Source organism: Hyperolius riggenbachi, chromosome 6, assembly GCF_040937935.1.
Source record: "Hyperolius riggenbachi isolate aHypRig1 chromosome 6, aHypRig1.pri, whole genome shotgun sequence".
NCBI lineage: Eukaryota > Metazoa > Chordata > Amphibia > Anura > Hyperoliidae > Hyperolius > Hyperolius riggenbachi.
In genome coordinates, this window is record NC_090651.1 from 384,348,017 (window position 1) to 384,368,572 (window position 20,556).

Below are 20,556 nucleotides of genomic sequence, written 5' to 3' on the forward strand. Positions count from 1 at the left end.
TCTCTGACTTTTCTGACCACCTGTCATGTTTCATGAGGGGCTAGAATTCCAGGATAGTATAAATACCCCCCAAATGACCCCATTTTGGAAAGAAGACATCCCAAAGTATTCACTGAGAGGCATGGTGAGTTCATAGAAGATTTTATTTTTTTGTCACAAGTTAGCGGAAAATGACACTTTGTGACAAAAAACAAAAAAGTTTCCATTTCTTCTAACTTGCGACAAAAAAAAAATGAAATCTGCCACGGACTCACCATGCCCCTCTCTGAATACCTTGAAGTGTCTACTTTCCAAAATAGGGTCATTTGTGGGGTGTGTTTACTGTCCTGTCATTTTGGGGGGTGCCTAATTGTAAGCACCCCTGTTAAGCCTAAACGTGCTCATTGGACTTTGGGCCCCTTAGCGCAGTTAGGCTGCAAAAAAGTGCCACACATGTGGTATTGCCGTACTCAGGAGAAGTAGTATAATGTGTTTTGGGGTGTATTTTTACACATACCGATGCTGGGTGGGCGAAATATCTCTGTAAATGACAATTTTTTTTTACACACAATTGTCCATTTACAGAGATCTTTCTCCCACTCAGCATGGGTATGTGTAAAAATACACCACAAAACACATTATACTACTTCTCCTGAGTACGGCAATACCACATGTGTGGCACTTTTTTGCACCCTAACTGCGCTAAGGGGCCCAAAGTCCAATGAGTACCTTTAGGATTTCACAGGTCATTTTGCGACATTTGGTTTCAAGACTACTCCTCACGATTTAGGGCCCCTAAAATGCCAGGGCAGTATAGGAACCCCACAAATGACCCCATTTTAGAAAGAAGAAGCCCCAAGGTATTCCGTTAGGAGGATGGTGAGTACATAGAAAGTTTTTTTTGTCACAAGTTAGCGGAAATTGACACTTTGTGAAAAAAACTATTAAAATCAATTTCCGCTTACTTGTGACAAAAAATAAAATCTTCTATGAACTCACCGTACTCCTAACGGAATACCTTGGGGTGTCTTCTTTCTAAAATGGGGTAATTTGTGGGGTTCCTATACTGCCCTGTCATTTTAGCGGCCCTAAACCGTGAGGAGTAGTCTTGAAACCAAATGTCGCAAAATGACATTTAAACACTGCACTTGGGAGGTGATCTGATGTCAGATCTACGGGGGATCTGATGGTGTGGGTGGGTGATCAAATTGCCCGCAAGGGGCAGGTTAGGGGCTGATTGATGGGTGGCAGTGACAGGGGGTGATTGACGGGTGATTGACAGGTGATTGACAGGTGATCAGGGGGGATAGATGCATACAGTACACGGGGGGGGGGGGGAGGTCTGGGGAGAATCTGAGGGGTGGGGGTGATCTGGAGGGAGCAGGGGGCAGTTTAGGGTTAAAAAAAATAGCGTTGACAGATAGTGACAGGGAGTGATTGATGGGTGATTAGGGGGGTGATTGGGTGCAAACAGGGGCACCTGCCACTTCCTGTGACCCCTCTCTCTCACATCTCAGCTTACCAAACGAACCATGGGGAGGAGCTAAAGCTACTTCCTCCCTCGGGCAATGATTTTACCGTGAGTAGGTTTGATGAAGAGGAATCGGGGAGAGATCAGGAAATGCCCAGGCTGAGTCTTGTTAAATTCAGCTGTTTTTCTTGTCATTGCTCCAAAATCAATTTTGAGCTGCAGTAAACACTAATAAATCTGTTTAAGACTTCAAATATGTTTTATTTATTGTATGTGGGTGGAGGGATTGGGAGAAAAGTAGAAAAATACTGAGAAAAACTCTCCATATTTTAATCCGAAAAGAGGCCTACTCACCTCCAACTGTACCTAAATCGCAGTGTTACATTGTACACCCCACCCCATTCAAAACACACAGCTCCTCCCATGTGTGTCTGCTTGTCCCAGACCTGCTTGCTCCTCCCACATGTGCCTGCTCTTCCCACACCTGCCTGCTCCTCCCATGTGTGCCTGTTCTTCCCACACCTGCTTGCTCCTCCCACGTGTGCCTGCTCTTCCCACACATGCCTGCTTCTTCCACATGTGCCTGCTCCTCTCACATATGCCTGCTCTTCCCAGGCCGCTTGCTCCTCCCACGTGTGCCTGCTCTTCCCATGTGTTCCTGCTCTTCCCACACCTGCCTGCTCCTCCCATGTCTGCCTGTTCTTTCCACATCTTCCATCTCCTCCCACGTGTGCCTACTCTTCCCTTCTTCCTGCTCCTGCCAGATCTGCCTGCTCCTCCCATGTGCGTCTGCTCTTCCCACCTGTGCCTGCTCTTCCAATGTGTTCCTGCTCTTCCCGTGCCTGCCTGCTCCTCCCACATGTGCCTGTTCTTTCCACATCCTCCAGCTCCTCGTACGTGTGCCTGTTCTTCCCTTCTTCCTGCTCCTCCCACATCCGCCTGCTCCTCCCAAGTGTCCCTGTTCTTCCCACACCTGCCTGCTCCTCCCACATGTGCCTGTTCTTTCCACATCTTCCAGCTCCTCCCACGTGTGCCTACTCTTCCCATGTCTGCCTGCTCTTCCCATGCCTGCCTGCTCTGCCCACGTGTGCCTGCTGTTCCCAGCCCTGCCCACTCCTCCAACATTTGCCTGCTTCTCCCACATCTGTGCTCTCCTCCCATGCCGGTGCAGTCTTCCCATGCCTGGTCGCTTTAGCCATTAAATATACAATCAATTATCCATCAATATTTTATCATGTTTCATATTCTTTTCAAATCTAACATCTAACCTATTGGAAATAGTGTATTGTGGCCTTAAAGTAAGCAAAGAAAAAAATGCCCATTTACTTACCTAAGGCTTCTTCCAGCCCCCTGAAGTCCTCGGACACTGTAACTCGGCGCTCAGCCATTCCTCCGCGGTCCCCCTGAAGAGTTGGGCAGCTAGTACGCATGCGCGGAGCTGGCCACATGCGTTCTCTATCACGCTCTTGCAGCCTGGGCCATTTTGTGCATGCGTCGTAGTAATTTTCGCTTACTGGGCAAGCACAGAGCCCTCCTGGCCATGGGCATGTGTAGGAGGAGGTGGCAGGAGGCCAAGCATCCATCAATGGATGGGAACACCGGAGGAATGGCAGAGAGCGGGAAGACGAGGGACCAGTAAACTTCAGCCCCAGATATGTAATTGGGCATTTTTTTTTAATTTGCTTTAGGTTCACTTTAAGGCCACAATACTCTGTTTCCAAGAGATTAGATGACAGATATAGATATGTCAAGACAGACAGAACAGCAAGCATAACTCAATATCAATTTAAGAGTTTATTGAACACAGTATGGTCACCGTCATATGACGCGTTTTGTGGGCATTTCCCGATTCCTCAGGGCAATAATAATCACAAAAAGTGCCGTTATCCAGAGAAAGTCAGACTCGAGTGCTTTGGCTATCTGTGTAGATATTGGTTGGTAATCATGAGCAGATCTCTGTACAGCATTACTAATTTTACTGGGTAATGAATGAGATCCGTTTCATAAAAAAAATTGTTGTGATGATATAAAGACAGAATTTTTCACTTCATAATCTTACCCAGTTGGATGGAATCATTTTTCTATTTTTTCGTTCTCCAGGACTTGATTGGTTACTTGAAGAGAAACTGGACAAGATGGAAATGTATTTATTTATTGCATAAGGGCGATCATTGAGAAACACTGGTGCACATCCTGCAGTTCATAGTAATGTCCGTAGCACTTGTATCAGCGCCAGCACAGCGCCCCCTGTGATGTACGCACTGCTGCGCGCCTGGTGTGATCCTGCTGTGACGTAATTGGTGATGGTCCCGTCATTGCACATGTTGCCCTGACAACAGTACAGCTTCTGGCTGGCCTGGAGGTTCATAAAAGATGACAGACCGTAGCACACATCTGTAGAGACGCAGCCCCGCATCAGCGTATTCCCCCGAGGAAACCCTGGACAAAGACAGAATGAGGCAAGCATTGGTGGAAACATAACAATACTTCTATTATAACTCTGCGGGGGTGGAGCTACAACGTATTAGCGTATTCCCCCGAGGAATCCCTGGACAAAGACAGAATGAGGCAAGCATTGGTGGAAACATAACAATACTTCTATTATACCGCCTAGCAGTTCAGCAGGGGCGGAGCTACATCGTATTAGCGTGTTCCCCCGAGGAAACCGTGGACAAAGACAGAATAAGGGAGGGATTGGTGGAAACATAACAATAATTCTATTATAACGCCTAGCAGTTCAGTGGGGGCGGAGCTACAACGTATTAGCGTGTTCCCCCGAGGAAACCCTGGACAAAGACAGAATGAGGAAGGCATTGGTGGAAACATAACAATACTTCTATTATAACTCCTAGCAGTTCAGCGGGGGCGGAGCTACAACGTATTAGCGTGTTCCCCCGAGGAAACCCTGGACAAAGACAGAATGAGGCAGGCATTGGTGGAAACATAACAATACTTCTATTATAACGCCTAGCAGTTCAGCGGGGGCGGAGCTACAACGTATTAGCGTGTTCCTCCGAGGAAACCCTGGACAAAGACAGAATGAGGCAGGCATTGGTGGAAACATAACAATACTTCTATTATAACGCCTAGCAGTTCAGCATGTTGGGAGCCGCCCACATCCAGGGCCAGTATCGGCAATTGTGGAGGCTCTCCCCATCCTCCCACCCTCTAAATCTTCCAAATAGGAAGATTGTAAATTAGTTAAAGAGGAATAACGTAATAAATGAAATGGCTTATTTTTTTATTTTACAGTATTCATTTGTAAATTATTTAGTCAGCAGGAAATTTGGGTGCCCGTGGCTAATGGACGATTTGTGTGCTGAAAGCAGAATATATAAATATTGTTTTTGACATTTTTCCCGTTTTAAAAATGATAAAGTTATAGTTTTTGAATTGTTTGGTCCTTTGTATATAGCAATTTTTCTTTTTATGAAAATTATTGTTTTTAAATTTAAATAGAAATATATACATATTAGAATTTTAGGCTTAGGCATCAAGAAGGGGAGCTTTTAGGGTCAGGCGTCAGGAAGGGAGTTTTAGAGTTAGGCGTCAGGAAGGGAGGTTTTGGCGTCAGGAGTCAGGAAGGGGGGTTAGGGTTAGGCATCAGGAAGGGGACTTCAGGGTTAGGCGTCAGGAAGGGGGGTTTTAGGGTTAGGCATCAGGAAGGGGGGTTTAGGGTTAGGCATCAGGAAGGGGACTTCAGGGTTAGGCGTCAGGAAGGGGGGTTTTAGGGTTAGGCATCAGGAAGGGGGGTTTAGGGTTAGGCATCAGGAAGGGGACTTCAGGGTTAGGCGTCAGGAAGGGGGGTTTTAGGGTTAGGCATCAGGAAGGGGACTTCAGGGTTAGGCGTCAGGAAGGGGGGTTTTAGGGTAAGGCATCAGGAAGGGGGGTTAGGGTGAGGTATCAGGAAGGGGGGGGGGGGTTAGGGTTAGGTGTCAGGAAGGAGGGTTTACGGTTAGGCGTCAGGACGGGGGGTTTAGGGTTAAGCGTCAGGAAGGGGGGTTTAGGGTTAGGTGTCAGGACGGGGGGTTAGAGTTAGGTGTCAGGAAGGAGGGTTTAGGGTTAGGTGTCAGTAGGGGGAGGGATTCTGTGAGAGATTAGGGTTAGGTTTAGCTGTAGTAAACTATCGGTAATATTTACCAGTAATATACCAGTAATATACCGGTAATATTTACTATTGTCGTTACCATTGTAAATATTTTTCGTTTTCATCTGGCGCCCGATTCACAAAGGTATTTTTCATTTAGTCTTTACCCAGTGCCCATTTTTCCTTGCGCCCCTATTTCATGCACTGGGGTATATTAACAAGTGAATGGGCGGGTAACCGTTACAATGTTATTTTTTTTATTCTTTCTTTTTCAGTATTGACATTAATGAGGTATTTACTTCACTTGTCGGTAATCTTAGTATTCCATAGTACTCCATGCGGTGACAGCCTTAGTGAATTGCCATTTCACAAAATGTTCAGTAGAATCATCTGTTTTCTTTTTTCCACATGTGAAAGAAAGCCATAGTGTCAGACATGGCCGGATTTCAGGCAAGGCCACAAAAGGCCATGATCTAGGGCGCCAGGAAAGCAGGGGGCGGGCTGTGGGCAGCAGGGTGACAGTAGCAGCTAGCCGGCCGAACATTCATCCTGCTACACAGAGTCTGCACATAGCAATGGCCGGCTTCCAAGAGCCGGATCTGACACTCAGGGGATGAAGGGGCAGCGAACAGGCAGTGATCTCTGAGCTTCCGGTCACTCACCGAATGTGCCGCTCACCCAAGAAATTGCAATCTAATCCCTGCCATCATGTCACTAACTGTCCTCAGAGGAGCTTATAATGTAATCACTGCAATCATGTCACAAACTGTCCTCAGAGGAGCTTACAATCTAACCCCTGCCATCATGGATGACCAAGGTAAGGCAGAGTTATTAAATGCTTTTTTTGCTTCTGTCTTCACAAAGGAAACAGCACTGTTGCAAATTACAGAGGCAGAAGAGTCTCAATCTTCTAACTGTAATATTAAATACTTAACGCAGGAAGAAGTAAAGGCAAGACTAAATAAATTCAAAATAGACAAGGCACCTGGCCCGGATGGCATGCATCCTCGGGGCCTAAGGGAATTAAGTTCAGTTATAGATAAACCCCTTTATCTTATCTTTTGTGACTCTCTTTCAACTGGCAGAGTCCCAGTGGATTGGCGTACAGCCCAAGTTTTCCCATTATTTAGGAAGGACAAAAAATCAGATCCAGGAAATTATAGACCTGTAAGCTTAACATCAGTTGTATGCAAACTATTTGAGGGGTTACTAAAAGATACTATACATGATTTCATAGTAGAAAATAATCTTATTTCTCAGCATCAACATGGGTCTACTAATGACAGGTCCTGTTTGACTAACATGCTCAGCTTTTATGAGGTAGTGAATGCTAATAATGATATTGGGAATGCTGTAGATGTGATATACTTGGACTTTGCAAAGGCCTTCGACACTGTTCCCCACAAAAGTCTGGTGCAAAAGTTGAGGATGCAAGGACTGGGGAAGAGTCTGTGTTCATGGATAGGGAACTGGCTAATGGACAGAAAACAAAGAGTTGGGGTCATTGGATCGTACTCAAAATGGGAGACTGTTAGCAGTGGGGTCCCTCAAGGGTCTGTACTGGGTCCAGTGCTCTTCAATTTATTTATTAATGACCTAGTAGATGCAGTAGTGAGCAATGTTGCTATTTTTGCAGAGGATACAAAATTGTGCAGAATCATCAACTTTCAGGAAGATAGTGTCATATTGCAACAGGATCTGGATAGGATGGCTATATGGGCACATAATTGGCAGATGAAATTCAATGTTGAAAAATGTAAAGTCATGCATTTTGGTCGTACCAATGGTCTAGCACCATACAAAATAAATGGGATACAGTTGGGGACATCAAACTTGGAGAAGGACTTAGGAGTACTCATCGAAGTTAAATAATCGTACTCAATGCCAAGCCGCTGCAGCTAAAGCTAACAAAATTTTGGGATGCATTAAAAGGGAAATAAAAACTCGAGATGCTAGCATAATATTGTCCCTGTTTAACTCTCTAGTAAGGCCACAACTGGAATATGGAATTCAGTTCTGGGCACCACATTACAAAAAAGATATTGCAGTTTTAGAGCAGGTGCAGAGACGAGCTACAAAATTGATACGTGGGATGGAAGGTCTCACTTACCAAGAAAGGTTAGATAAACTGGGTTTATTCAGTCTAGAGAAAAGACGCCTTAGAGGAGATCTAATTAACATGTATAAATACATCAGAGGGCAATATAATAGCTTGGCAGATGAGCTTTTTGTCCCTAGGCCTTCTCAAAGGACTAGAGGACATGATCTGCACATGGAGGAAAAACGTTTTAGCCATTTATTTAGGAAAGGGTTCTTTACAGTAAGAGTGATTAAGATGTGGAATGCATTGCCACAGGAAGTCGTTATGGCAAACTCTATACCTGCATTTAAAGGGGGCTTAGATGCTTTCCTTGCGTTGAAAGACATCCATGGCTACAATTACTAGGTAATGCCTAATGATGTTGATCCAGGGATTTTATCTGATTGCCATCTGGAGTCGGGAAGGAATTTTTCCCTTTTGGGGCTAATTGGACCATGCCTTGTAAGGGTTTTTTTCGCCTTCCTCTGGATCAACAGGGATATGTGAAGGAGCAGGCTGGTGTTGTACTTTGTACTGGTCGAACTCGATGGACGTATGTCTTTTTTCAACCAAAATAACTATGTAACTACCATGTCACTAACTGTCCTCAGAGTAGCTTATAATGTAATCACTGCAATCATGTCACTTACTGTCCTCAGAGGAGCTTATAATGTAATCACTGCCATCATGTCACTAACTGTCCTCAGAGGAGTTTACAATCTAACCCCTGCCATCATGTCACTAACTGTCCTCAGAGGAGTTTATAATCTAATCCATGCCATCATGTCACTAACTGTCCTCATATGATCTTATAATGTAATCACTGCCATCACATCACTTACTGTCCTCAGAGGAGCTTATAATGTAATCACTGCCATCATGTCACTTACTGTCCTCAGAGGAGTTTATGATGTAATCACTGCCATCATGTCACTGTCCTCAGAGGAGCTTATAATGTAATTACTGCCATCATTTTCCTAACTGTCCTCAGAGGAGTTTTTAATCTAATCCCTGCCATCATGTCACCAACTGTCCTCAGCGGAGCTTATAATGTAATCACTGCCATCATGTCATTAACTGTCCTCAGAGGAGTTTACAATCTAATCTCTGCCATCATGTCACTAACTGTCCTCAGAGGAGCTTATAATGTAATCACTGCCATCATGTCGTTAACTATCCTCAGAGGAGTTTACAATCTAATCCCTGCCATCATGTCACTAACTGTCCTCAGATGAGCCTACAATATAATCTCTGCCATCATGTCACTAACTGCCCTCAGAGGAGTTTACAATCTAATCCCTGCCATCATGTCACTAACTGCCCTCAGAGGAGTTTACAATCTAATCCCTGCCATCATGCCATTAACTGTCCTCAGAAGAGCCTACACTTTAATCCCTGCAGTGTTGAGGTGTGGGGGGAAGGGGGGGTGATGTTAGGATAATGTCGGTCCGGGGGCAGCTGGTGATAGTTGGCCTTGGGCAGTAAAACATACACATCCAGCCCTGGTGTCAGACAAGAGGTTAGATATATGACAGTGGAATGTATACATAGCATTACCTAGGGCATCCATACAGGAGGTCATATTTCCGGTACAAGAGACGGTGGTTGGTGTTTTACACTCTCCTGCGCCCGTCTCGTTACACCCGTAACACTTCATGCCGTTTGGAGTGTTGTCGACAGTGGCTGGGGGAAACAAGGAGTTTATTAGCAGCATCTTGTCCATGGCTTATGAGTCCAGCCTTACCCAGCATGTCTACCCCTGCTTCTGTATAGAATAGATGTCTTACCTAATTGTCTGAAATGTTCCTGAACATCCCCAGTATCTGTGCGATTGTCAATGTACCTGCCTGCCTAGGGAGCAACTGTGGACACTGCAGGTACTGGTTAATATATCATATAATGTATAGAGACCCTTAAAGGGAACCTGAAGTGAGAAGAATATGGAGGCTGCCATATGTATTTCTTTTTAAACAATACCAATTGCCTGGCAACCTGTTTGGCTGCAGTAGTGTCTAAACCACACACCAGAAACAAGCATGCATCTAATCCAATCAACCCTTAGTCCTGTATGCTTGTTCAGGGTCTATGGGTAAAAATATTAGAGGCAGAGGGTCAGCAGGGCTGCCAGTCAACTAGTATTGTTTAAAAGGAAATAAATATGTCAGCCTCCATATCCCTCTCACTTCAGGTGTCTTTTAACTAGTTACCCTCCCCTGGGACAAGTATCTACGTCCCTGAAAATCTCACTTGAGCTCCAAGGGGTGTCGATCCTCGCCCCTGTCTGCCTGCTCCCATCGCGTGTGTGCACATGCGCGATCCCGCGCCCCCGTGGTAGTGCACAGATTGGGGAATATTAACATACGTTCTTAAACCCAATCTAAGCGTTTAAAGTTGAAATGATTGCTGTTGCAGCGAGCAACAGTAATCATTCCATTGTGAATGGCAGTCACTGTAATTTCCTGTTGGCTGGAATGCAGCTTTAGCTACGTTCTAACCAGTAAAATGTATACATATTTTATCCTTATAACAAGCCCATTGTAAAAGAAATAACAAAACAAAATAAAACAAACAAAAAAGATGAAAGAGAAAGTTTAAAGGACCACTATCGTAAAAAAATGATGAAACAGTTTAAATAAATGTAAACACATAGAAATAAGAAGTATATTTCTTCCAGAGTAAAATGACTTATAAATTACTTCTCTCCTATGGTGCTGTCACTTACAGTAGTTAGAAAAAATCTGACGAAGCTGGTTTTTGACTAGTCCATCTTTTCATGGGGGATTCTCAGTATTTCATGTATCCTTAAAGCGGTATCGTCACCATAAAATCAAATTTCAACAGCAACTGGTCTGAGTGTATTAAGTGATAAAGATGCTAATCCTGCATTTAAAACTTTAAAAAAGTTTTCTGCTGTTATGATTTGGAGTTATCATATACCTTAGGAGCACTGGCTCTTTAGTAGTCGGTGCCATAGAATTGCATGCTGGGGGTTCTTTTTATCTATAATATATTCCTCCTCTTCCCTTTATTTCCCTGTCTGCTGCTTATCTGAAACCTGATCCCCTACTCACTTGTGTTTACAAGCAAGGCTGAGGCGATTCAGCGATTGGAGGAGACAAGAAAAAGAGTAAAGGGCAGAAATGACATCACGAGTTAGCCTTAACTGTGGGCAAAAGACATGGCCCCCACCACTAACAGAATTCTCGTCATTTACTATATAACATTCACTGAAATCAAAACGTGGACAGTACAATACATGTGTTATGTAAGTAGATCAAGTATTTATCTACTTATGTATGTGTTTTTTTTCCCTGGAATAGTATGGCTGATCCTACTGCTTTAACAAAAGCACTCCATGGAAAGGAGGTATACAAAGATGCAGGCTGCCCCTGTTTGCATTATTCTGGCAGCTGGATTGAGCAACTGTTGTTCATTTAGTGCTTTTTGAAAATAAAAAAAAAAACCTGAGAATCCCGCATGAGGAGATAGGATAGTCCAAAACCTATCAGTTCTGTCAGATTTCTACTACCTACTGTAAGTGACAGCAACATAGGAGAGAAATCATTTTTAGCACATTCACAGAAATGTACTTTTTATTTATGTGTTTTCATGTATTTTAATTTTTTTTTGTGATAGTGTTTTTTTTTAAAAGACGTTAGATAAATTGTTACATTAGGGACTTAGCTTGAGGATGCTATGAGGATGTATTACTGTCATTTTTTGCAAATAACAGCTTATATTATTGTTAGGGTACCCACAATCACATAATGGAAAAAATACACCTTTATTTCCAAATAGAATATTGTCCCCATACATTGTACTAGGAACTTCATTTATAGAGAGTCTGAGGTGTTTTTTCTCATTATTAATCAACCATCTTCAGCATTTGGATAGAGGGTAATTAGCACACCCCCATGGCAGAACAAGGTATTTATCTCCCTGAAATACCGGGGCAAAATTCCACGACTTTTGAAGTCGCAGATTTTGCTGCCCGGTAGAGGCAGAGCTGTGTGCAGTAGTTCTGCCTCTTATCCAGTTGATCTCCACCTCTCGCCGCCCCTCTCAGTGAAAGAAGACTGAGAGGGGCGGGGAGACAAGGAGATCGGCAGAGATTGACTGGATAAGAGGCAGAGCTACTGCACACAGCTCTGCCTCTACCAGGAAGCTAAATTCTGCAATCGCAGAATTTTGCCCCAGTATTTCATGGGGATAAATACCTTGTTCTGTCCCAGGGATGTGGCGAATCAGCTTGTATCTTAATGCTGAAGATGACTGATTAATAAAAAGAGAAAAAAATAACACTTCAGACTCTCTTTAAACGATGTAATAAGCGGGACAAATGGGAAAATAAAATGGGCGGGGTTTAATTACAGCAGCATTTTTTATTTTAAAACTATATTAGCTGAAAACTGAGAAATATTTTTTTCTTTTTATTTACCATATTTTTCACCGTATAAGACGCTCTGGCATATAAGACGCACCCAGATTTAGAGGGCAAAAATCAGGAAAAAAAGAAAAAACTAAACCTAGATGTGTCTATGATGCAGGGGTGTCTTAAGGACTTTTTACCCCCCTTTCCAGTTACACTACATACTATTACACCACATAAGGGGACAATGTAATGATTGGTTGTTCCCATGTTGCCTGCCTATGTTCCTCTATGTGGTCAGTGTAGTGATTGGCTGTTCCTGTGTCCCCCTGTGCTGGTCCTGTGCCTGCTGTGTCCCCCTGTTCTGCCTGCCATGTCCCCCTGTTGTGCCTGTGGCCCCCTGTGTCAGTGTCCCCCTATTGTGCCAGTGTCCCCCTGTTGTGCCAGTGTCCCCTGTGGCAGTGTCCCCTGTGCATGCCATGTCCCCCTGTTGTGCCAGTGTCCCTTGTGCCTGTGGCCCCCTGTTGTGCCAGTTCCCCCTGTGCCTGCCATGTCCCCCTGTGCCTGCCATGTCCCCCTGTTGTACCTGTGCCCCCCTGTTGTGCCAGTGTCCCTTGTGCCAATGGCCCCCTGTTGTGCCAGTTCCCCCTGTGCCTGCCATGTCCCTCTATTGTGCCTGTGCCCCCCTGTTGTGCTAGTGTCCCCCTCTGTTAGTGTCCTCCAGTGCCGGTGCCCCCCCCCCCCTGTGCAGGCAGCGTGAGTACACTTAATACATTACCTGCTCCTGCCGCCGCGCTCCTGGCTCCAATCCTGCCCGATCCTCTTCTTCCATCTACCGCTGCCCGCTGCTGCCCCCGCCGAACATCGCTGGCTGGATCTAATTAGCCGTGCAGGGATACGTGATCAGCACACCATGAGCGCCGGGGTCACGCATACGCATGCGTGACCCGGCGCACGCTGATCTCGTATCCCTGCGCAGCTAATTAGGACCGGCCAGCGTTGTTCGGTGGCATGCGTGTGATGATAGCGTATCCCTGCGGCTAATTAGGACCGGCCAGCGAAGTTCGGCGGTGGCAGCAGCGGGCAGCGGAAGAAAAGGATCGGGCAGGACTGGAGCCAGGAGCGCGACGGCAGGAGCAGGTAATGTATATTCTACTTCCCTGCGCACCTCTGCACCCCAAAATCCGTACCTTCGCCGCATAAGACGCACTCACTTTTCCCATAACATTTTGGGGAAGAAAGCGTGCGTCTTATACGGCGGAAAATACGGTACTTTAAAGACGCGCTTAAGCCAAACTTTTTTTTTCAAAGCAGATAGTGTGCACAATAGAGGAGGCTGATAAGAGACTTACGGCTGTGTCTGTTCTCTTATCAAGTCCTCCGTTTCCCATAAATCCTCCCTGACAGCCGGCCCTGTCGGTGCCTGACGGCGAATGACCCAGGATTATAATCATGTAAATCTTCCCTCCCTCGCTGGGTCCTACTGCCGCCCGCGCCGCTGAATATACTATAAATATTTTTTTTTACCCAACAGATTTCATCCTCGCTGGAGTGCTCTGCTATCTGAGGATTGCGAAACTCAGCCGGCCACTAAATGAAGTGTCTGCGCATGCTCTGGCTATGCCTCGGGAACAGCGTTTTGTGGACACTATGCTCGTGCACTGAAACAGACAAGGCAGTGCACGAGCGAGCGTAGCAACGAGGCAGGAAGAGACATGACGCTAACAAGCGCTGGCTGACCCAGAAATAGTTCCGGCCAGCAGCACCATTTTGAATAAATTATAAATATTTAACCTGCCGGTAACAACGAAAATAAACGCTCCACAGCGGCACAACATAGGCGAAATTGCAGGGCTGATACACAGCTTTAAGGTAATATCTCCATATTGGAAAATGATCTTGGCTTAAGGTTCACTTTAAAGTGGGATTGTCTAATTTCAACAGCAACTGGTCTGAGTGTATTAAGTGATAAAGATGCTAATCCTGCATTCAAAACTTTCAAAACTTTTTCTGCTGTTATGGTTTGGAGTTATCCCATACTTAAGGAGCACTGGCCCTTTAGTAGTCAGTGCCAAACAGTTGCATGCTGGGGGTTCTTTTTATCTATAATATATTGCTCCTCTTCCATTTATTTCCCTGCCTAGCTGCTTATCTGAAACACAATCCCCTGCTCACTTGTGCTTACAAGCAAGGCTGAGGTGACTCAGCGATTGGAGGAGAAAAGAAAAAAAGTAAAGGGCAGAAATGACATCAGGATTTAGCCTAAACCGTGGGCAAAAGAAATGGTTCCCACCAGGAACAGAGTTCTTTTCATTTACTATATAATTCACTGAAATAAAAATGTGGACTGTACAATACATGTGTAATGTAAGTAGATCAAGTATTAATCTACTTGTATATGTGTTTTTTCCCTGGCATAGTATGGCTAATCCTACTGCTTTAAGATGCATATAGAATTAAATAATTTTTAGCAAAAAATAACACCCAAAAAAGCCAAATTTGTGTAAAAAAAAACCAATTAAGGCCAGAAACCCACTAGGAGCGATTTTCTGAGCACTTTGTGATTTGAAAGCTCTTGCTAATGTAATGCTATGAGTGTGATCCCACTGGAGCCATGTGATTTTATAAAAATCCCCCATAGCATTGCATGAGCAAGAGCTTTTTACAATCACCAGCAATTACAAATCGCTTCTAGTGGGTTTCTGGCCTGATGGTTCATTACAGTGTGATAAGTAGCGATAAAGTTATTGGCGAATAAATGGACACAGTGAAATGTGAATATTGCTCTGGTGTTTAAGGGGAAAAACCCTTAGAAGTGAAGTGGTTACAATGTCAGTGTCTGTTGGTGGATTACCTGTTTTGACTCCCTGGTTGCAGTTGGGGGCTCCGCAGCACGACACCTCTGAATAGATCCTTCCAGCTCCCGTGTTATAATACAGCTTCCGGCCGCATAGATTGCCAGTGCCGCACCCTTTCACCACCACGTCTGACCTGGAGGCTGCCGGGAGAGGAGAGTCAGTACAGAGAATACACACATGGCGACTGGCTTACATCTTACAGTGGATCTCACCATTGATGCCGCTGACACCAGTGACATAGGCGGTGCTGATGGTCATACAGCGATCCTGCAGTCCCACACACTGGAGGGAAGTCAGGTTGGAGCTGGCGCAGGATATGGAGTTCCCCTCGCATGACAGGCATTTGAAATTGGCGACAGGCGTATAAGCTGGAAGCAAAACCAATCCGTGTTATTGAAGGAAAACGTTACAGTATCGGTTCAGTGAAATGGCGTGACTACAGGGGGTGACAATGGAAGCTATCATTTCATGCATGGTTTTAATGTTAGACCTGAACTTGTCCCTAAAGTCTGATCTTACCCTTCATCACTAGTTAACGGTGAAACTAAGGAGACTATTCCATCAGTCCCACACTTTTCATATTTGATGCAGCCGTTTCAGAGAAATGCCCTTTGTATACGTCAGTCACATGACCAGTGATCCCTCCAGCAAGGCTGGAGCTGGCGACAGAGTGGGTGTTGCCCAGCTAAAGTGCAGCCCTTACTCTCCAGCCCCTCCCACTGAAACATTGCAGCTAGGGAGATTCTTATCACTGTGAGCTGTAGCTGCATTGCTGTCCACAAATTCTAGCCCCTTATCAGAAGGAGGAGGTAGGTGAGGTCAGATGATCTATACTTACAGAGAGGCACTTGCTGCTGCCCCCTGTGCAAATTACAAGTTCCCAAAGTACAGTTTATTTGCTCTGAAAGCTGCCATTGCATTTTATTCGTAGCTGCATTACTCATATATTGTAATGTACCCAGTGATTTTTTCTGAGCTGTGTCTGAATTGACAAATAAATTGAATAAGGGCAAAAGTATGTTAGTGCTTTGTAAAGAACACATCATAGTAATGAATGAAGGGGGAGGGGGGGGGGGGGGTGGAAGGTGGGCTGCTGTATGCAGAAATTATGTCTGGTATACATGAGACTGGGGGGCTGCAATACATTGCTGCTTACCATAGAATGTGTCGTTGTTACACAGAGGTACATTGCTCCTTACTATAGAATGTGTCGCTGTTACACAGAGGTACATTGCTCCTTACCATACAATGTGTCGTTGTTACACAGAGGTACATTGCTCCTTACCATAGAATGTGTCGCTGTTACACAGAGGTACATTGCTCCTTACCATACAATGTGTCGTTGTTACACAGAGGTACATTGCTCCTTACCATAGAATGTGTCGTTGTTACACAGAGGTACATTGCTCCTTACCAAAGAATGTGTTGCTGTTACACAGAGGTGCATTGCTCCTTACCATAGAATGTGTCGCTGTTACACAGAGGTACATTGCTCCTTACCATAGAATGTGTCGCTGTTACACAGAGGTGCATTGCTCCTTACCATAGAATGTGTCGTTTTTACACAGAGGTACATTACTCCTTACCATAGAATATGTCATTGTTACACAGAGGTACATTGTTCCTTAGCATAGAATATGCTGTTGTTACACAGAGGTGCATTGCTCCTTACCATAGAATGTGTCGCTGTTACACAGAGGTACATTGCTCCTTACCATAGAATGTGTCGCTGTTACACAGAGGTGCATTGCTCCTTACCATAGAATGTGTCGTTTTTACACAGAGGTACATTACTCCTTACCATAGAATATGTCATTGTTACACAGAGGTACATTGTTCCTTAGCATAGAATATGCTGTTGTTACACAGAGGTACATTGCTCCTTACCATAGAATGTGTCGTTGTTACACAGAGGTACATTGCTTCTTACCATAGAATGTGTCGTTGTTACACAGAGGTACATTGCTCCTTACCATAGAATGTGTCGTTGTTACACAAAGGTACATTGCTCCTTACCATAAAATGTGTAGCTGTTACACAGAGGTACATTGCTCCTTACCATAGAATGTGTCGCTGTTACACAGAGGTACATTGCTCCTTACCATAGAATGTGTCGTTGTTACACAGAGGTACATTGCTCCTTACCATAGAATGTGTCATTGTTACACAAAGGTACATTGCTCCTTACCATAGAATGTGTCGTTGTTACACAGAGGTACATTGCTCCTTACCATAGAATGTGTTGTTGTTACACAGAGGTACATTGCTCCTTACCATAGAATGTGTTGTTGTTACACAGAGGTACATTGCTCCTTACCATAGAATGTGTCATTGTTACACAAAGGTACATTGCTCCTTACCATAGAATGTGTCGCTGTTACACAGAGGTGCATTGCTCCTTACTATAGAATGTGTCGTTTTTACACAGAGGTACATTGCTCCTTACCATAGAATGTGTCGTTGTTACACAGAGGTACATTGCTCCTTACCATAGAATGTGTCGTTGTTACACAGAGGTACATTGCTCCTTACCATAGAATGTGTCGTTGTTACACAGAGGTACATTGCTCCTTACCATAGAATGTGTCGCTGTTACACAGAGGTACATTGCTCCTTACCATAGAAAGTGTCGCTGTTACACAGAGGTACATTGCTCCTTACCATAGAATGTGTCGTTGTTACACAGAGGTACATTGCTCCTTACCATAGAATGTGTCATTGTTACACAAAGGTACATTGCTCCTTACCATAGAATGTGTCGCTGTTACACAGAGGTACATTGCTCCCTACCATAGAATGTGACGCTGTTACACAGAGGTACATTGCTCCTTACCATAGAATGTGTCGTTGTTACACAGAGGTATTTTGCTCCTTACCATAGAATGTGTCGTTGTTTCACAGAGGTACATTGCTCCTTACCATAGAATGTGTCGTTGTTACACAGAGGTACATTGCTCCTTACCATAGAATGTGTCGTTGTTTCACAGAGGTACATTGCTCCTTACCATAGAATGTGTCGCTGTTACACAGAGGTACATTGCTCCTTACCATAGAATGTGTCGTTGTTTCACAGAGGTACATTGCCCCTTACCATAGAATGTGTCGTTGTTTCACAGAGGTACATTGCTCCTTACCATAGAATGTGTCGTTGTTACACAGAGGTACATTGCCCCTTACCATAGAATGTGTTGTTGTTACACAGAGGTACATTGCTCCTTACCATAGAATTGGTTGTTGTTACACAGAGGTACATTGCTCCTTACCATAGAATGTGTCGTTGTTACACAGAGGTACATTGCTCCTTACCATAGAATGTGTCGTTGTTACACAGAGGTACATTGCTCCTTACCATAGAATGTGTCGTTGTTTCACAGAGGTACATTGTTCCTTACCATAGAATGTGTCGTTGTTTCACAGAGGTACATTGCTCCTTACCATAGAATGTGTCGTTGTTACACAGAGGTACATTGCCCCTTACCATAGAATGTGTTGTTGTTACACAGAGGTACATTGCTCCTTACCATAGAATTGGTTGTTGTTACACAGAGGTACATTGCTCCTTACCATAGAATGTGTCGTTGTTACACAGAGGTACATTGCTTCTTACCATAGAATGTGTCATTGTTACACAGAGGTACATTGCTCCTTACCATAGAATGTGTCATTGTTACACAGATGTACATTGCTCCTTACCATAGAATGTGTCGTTGTTACACAGAGGTACATTGCTCCTTACCATAGAATGTGTCGCTGTTACACAGAGGTACATTGCTCCTTACCATAGAATGTGTCATTGTTACACAGAGGTACATTGCTCCTTACCATAGAATGTGTTGTTGTTACGCAGAGGTACATTGCTCCTTACCATAGAATTGGTTGTTGTTACACAGAGGTACATTGCTCCTTACCATAGAATGTGACGCTGTTACACAGAGGTACATTGCTCCTTACCATACAATGTGTCGTTGTTACACAGAGGTACATTGCTCCTTACCATAGAATGTGTTGTTGTTACGCAGAGGTACATTGCTCCTTACCATACAATGTGTCGTTGTTACACAAAGGTACATTGCTCCTTACCATAGAATGTGTTGTTGTTACACAGAGGTACATTGCTCCTTACCATAGAATGTGTTGTTGTTACGCAGAGGTACATTGCTCCTTACCATAGAATGTGTCGTTGTTACACAGAGGTACATTGCTCCTTACCATAGAATGTGTCGTTGTTACACAGAGGTACATTGCTCCTTACCATAGAATGTGTCATTGTTACACAGAGGTACATTGCTCCTTACCATAGAATGTGTCGTTGTTACACAGAGGTACATTGCTCCTTACCATAGAATGTGTCGTTGTTACACAGAGGTACATTGCTCCTTACCATAGAATGTGTCGTTGTTACACAGAGGTACATTGCTCCTTACCATAGAATGTGTCGTTGTTACACAGAGGTACATTGCCCCTTACCATAGAATGTGTCGTTGTTACACAGAGGTACATTGCTCCTTACCATAGAATGTGTCGCTGTTACACAGAGGTACATTGCTCCTTACCATAGAATGTGTCGTTGTTACACAAAGGTACATTGCTCCTTACCATAGAATGTGTCGCGGTTACACAGAGGTACATTGCTCCTTACCATAGAATGTGTCGCCGTTACACAGAGGTACATTGCTCCTTACCATAGAATGTGTCACGGTTACACAGAAGTACATTGTTCCTTACCATAGAATATGCTGTTGTTACACAGAGGTACATTGCTCCTTACTATAGAATGTGTCGCTGTTACACAGAGGTACATTGCTCCTTACCATAGAATGTGTCGTTGTTACACAAAGGTACATTGCTCCTTACCATAGAATGTGTCGTTGTTACACAAAGGTACATTGCTCCTTACCATAGAATGTGTTGTTGTTACACAGAGGTACATTGTTCCTTACCATAGAATGTGTCGTTGTTACACAGAGGTACATTGCTCCTTACCATAGAATGTGTCGTTGTTACACAGAGGTACATTGCTCCTTACCATAGAATGTGTCGCTGTTACACAGAGGTACATTGCTCCTTACCATAGAATGTGTCGCTGTTACACAGAGGTACATTGCTCCTTACCATAAAATGTGTCGTTGTTACACAAAGGTACATTGCTCCTTACCATAGAATGTGTCGTTGTTACACAAAGGTACATTGCTCCTTACCATAGAATGTGTTGTTGTTACACAGAGGTACATTGTTCCTTACCATAGAATGTGTCGTTGTTACACAGAGGTACATTGCTCCCTACCATAGAATGTGTCATTGTTACACAGAGGTACATTGCTCCTTACCATAGAATGTGTCGTTGTTACACAGAGGTACATTGCTCCTTACCATAGAATGTGTCGTTGTTACACAGATCCGATAAGCAGCACTCAGAGCTGATATAGGTCCTCTTGAATGCCTGGTCCAGATAGACTGACTGATTACATCGGAGACCCTGGGAGCAGCCCTTGTACATCCATTCACTGGTGGTGCCATTTGCTGCAAGAAGAAGGCAGACAGTTCCCCTTCATTATCAACAGCCAAACTAGATTAACAATGGCAAAAGTCTAAAGGTGCATACACAACACGCACTACAAGAGGAAACGATGGGTCCGTCGGACCCTCCCGCTGGGCGGTCTTTTAGACGACAGTAGCGTGTGTGTACGCGCTGTCGGCGGACTGATAAGGCTG

General features: G+C 44.2%; 1 protein-coding gene across 2 annotated transcripts in view; it reads right to left on the reverse strand.

Annotated features, from left to right (window-relative positions):
• Positions 1-3,269: 3,269 nt before the first annotated feature.
• The window catches only part of LOC137523114 (urokinase plasminogen activator surface receptor-like), a 36,749-nt gene continuing 19,462 nt past the window's right edge, over positions 3,270-20,556 (reverse strand). Inside the window, exons 3-7 of one of the 2 annotated variants that reach the window (XM_068243334.1) lie at positions 20,215-20,364; positions 15,057-15,212; positions 14,841-14,984; positions 9,175-9,300; positions 3,270-3,889 (exon numbers count right to left, since the gene is read on the reverse strand). In XM_068243334.1, coding sequence (XP_068099435.1) covers positions 3,651-3,889; positions 9,175-9,300; positions 14,841-14,984; positions 15,057-15,212; positions 20,215-20,364 — 815 coding nt within the window. In that variant the 3' untranslated portion in view covers positions 3,270-3,650. The remainder of the gene's footprint in view (positions 3,890-9,174; positions 9,301-14,840; positions 14,985-15,056; positions 15,213-20,214; positions 20,365-20,556) is intronic. The other variant, XM_068243336.1, reaches the window with a different exon arrangement.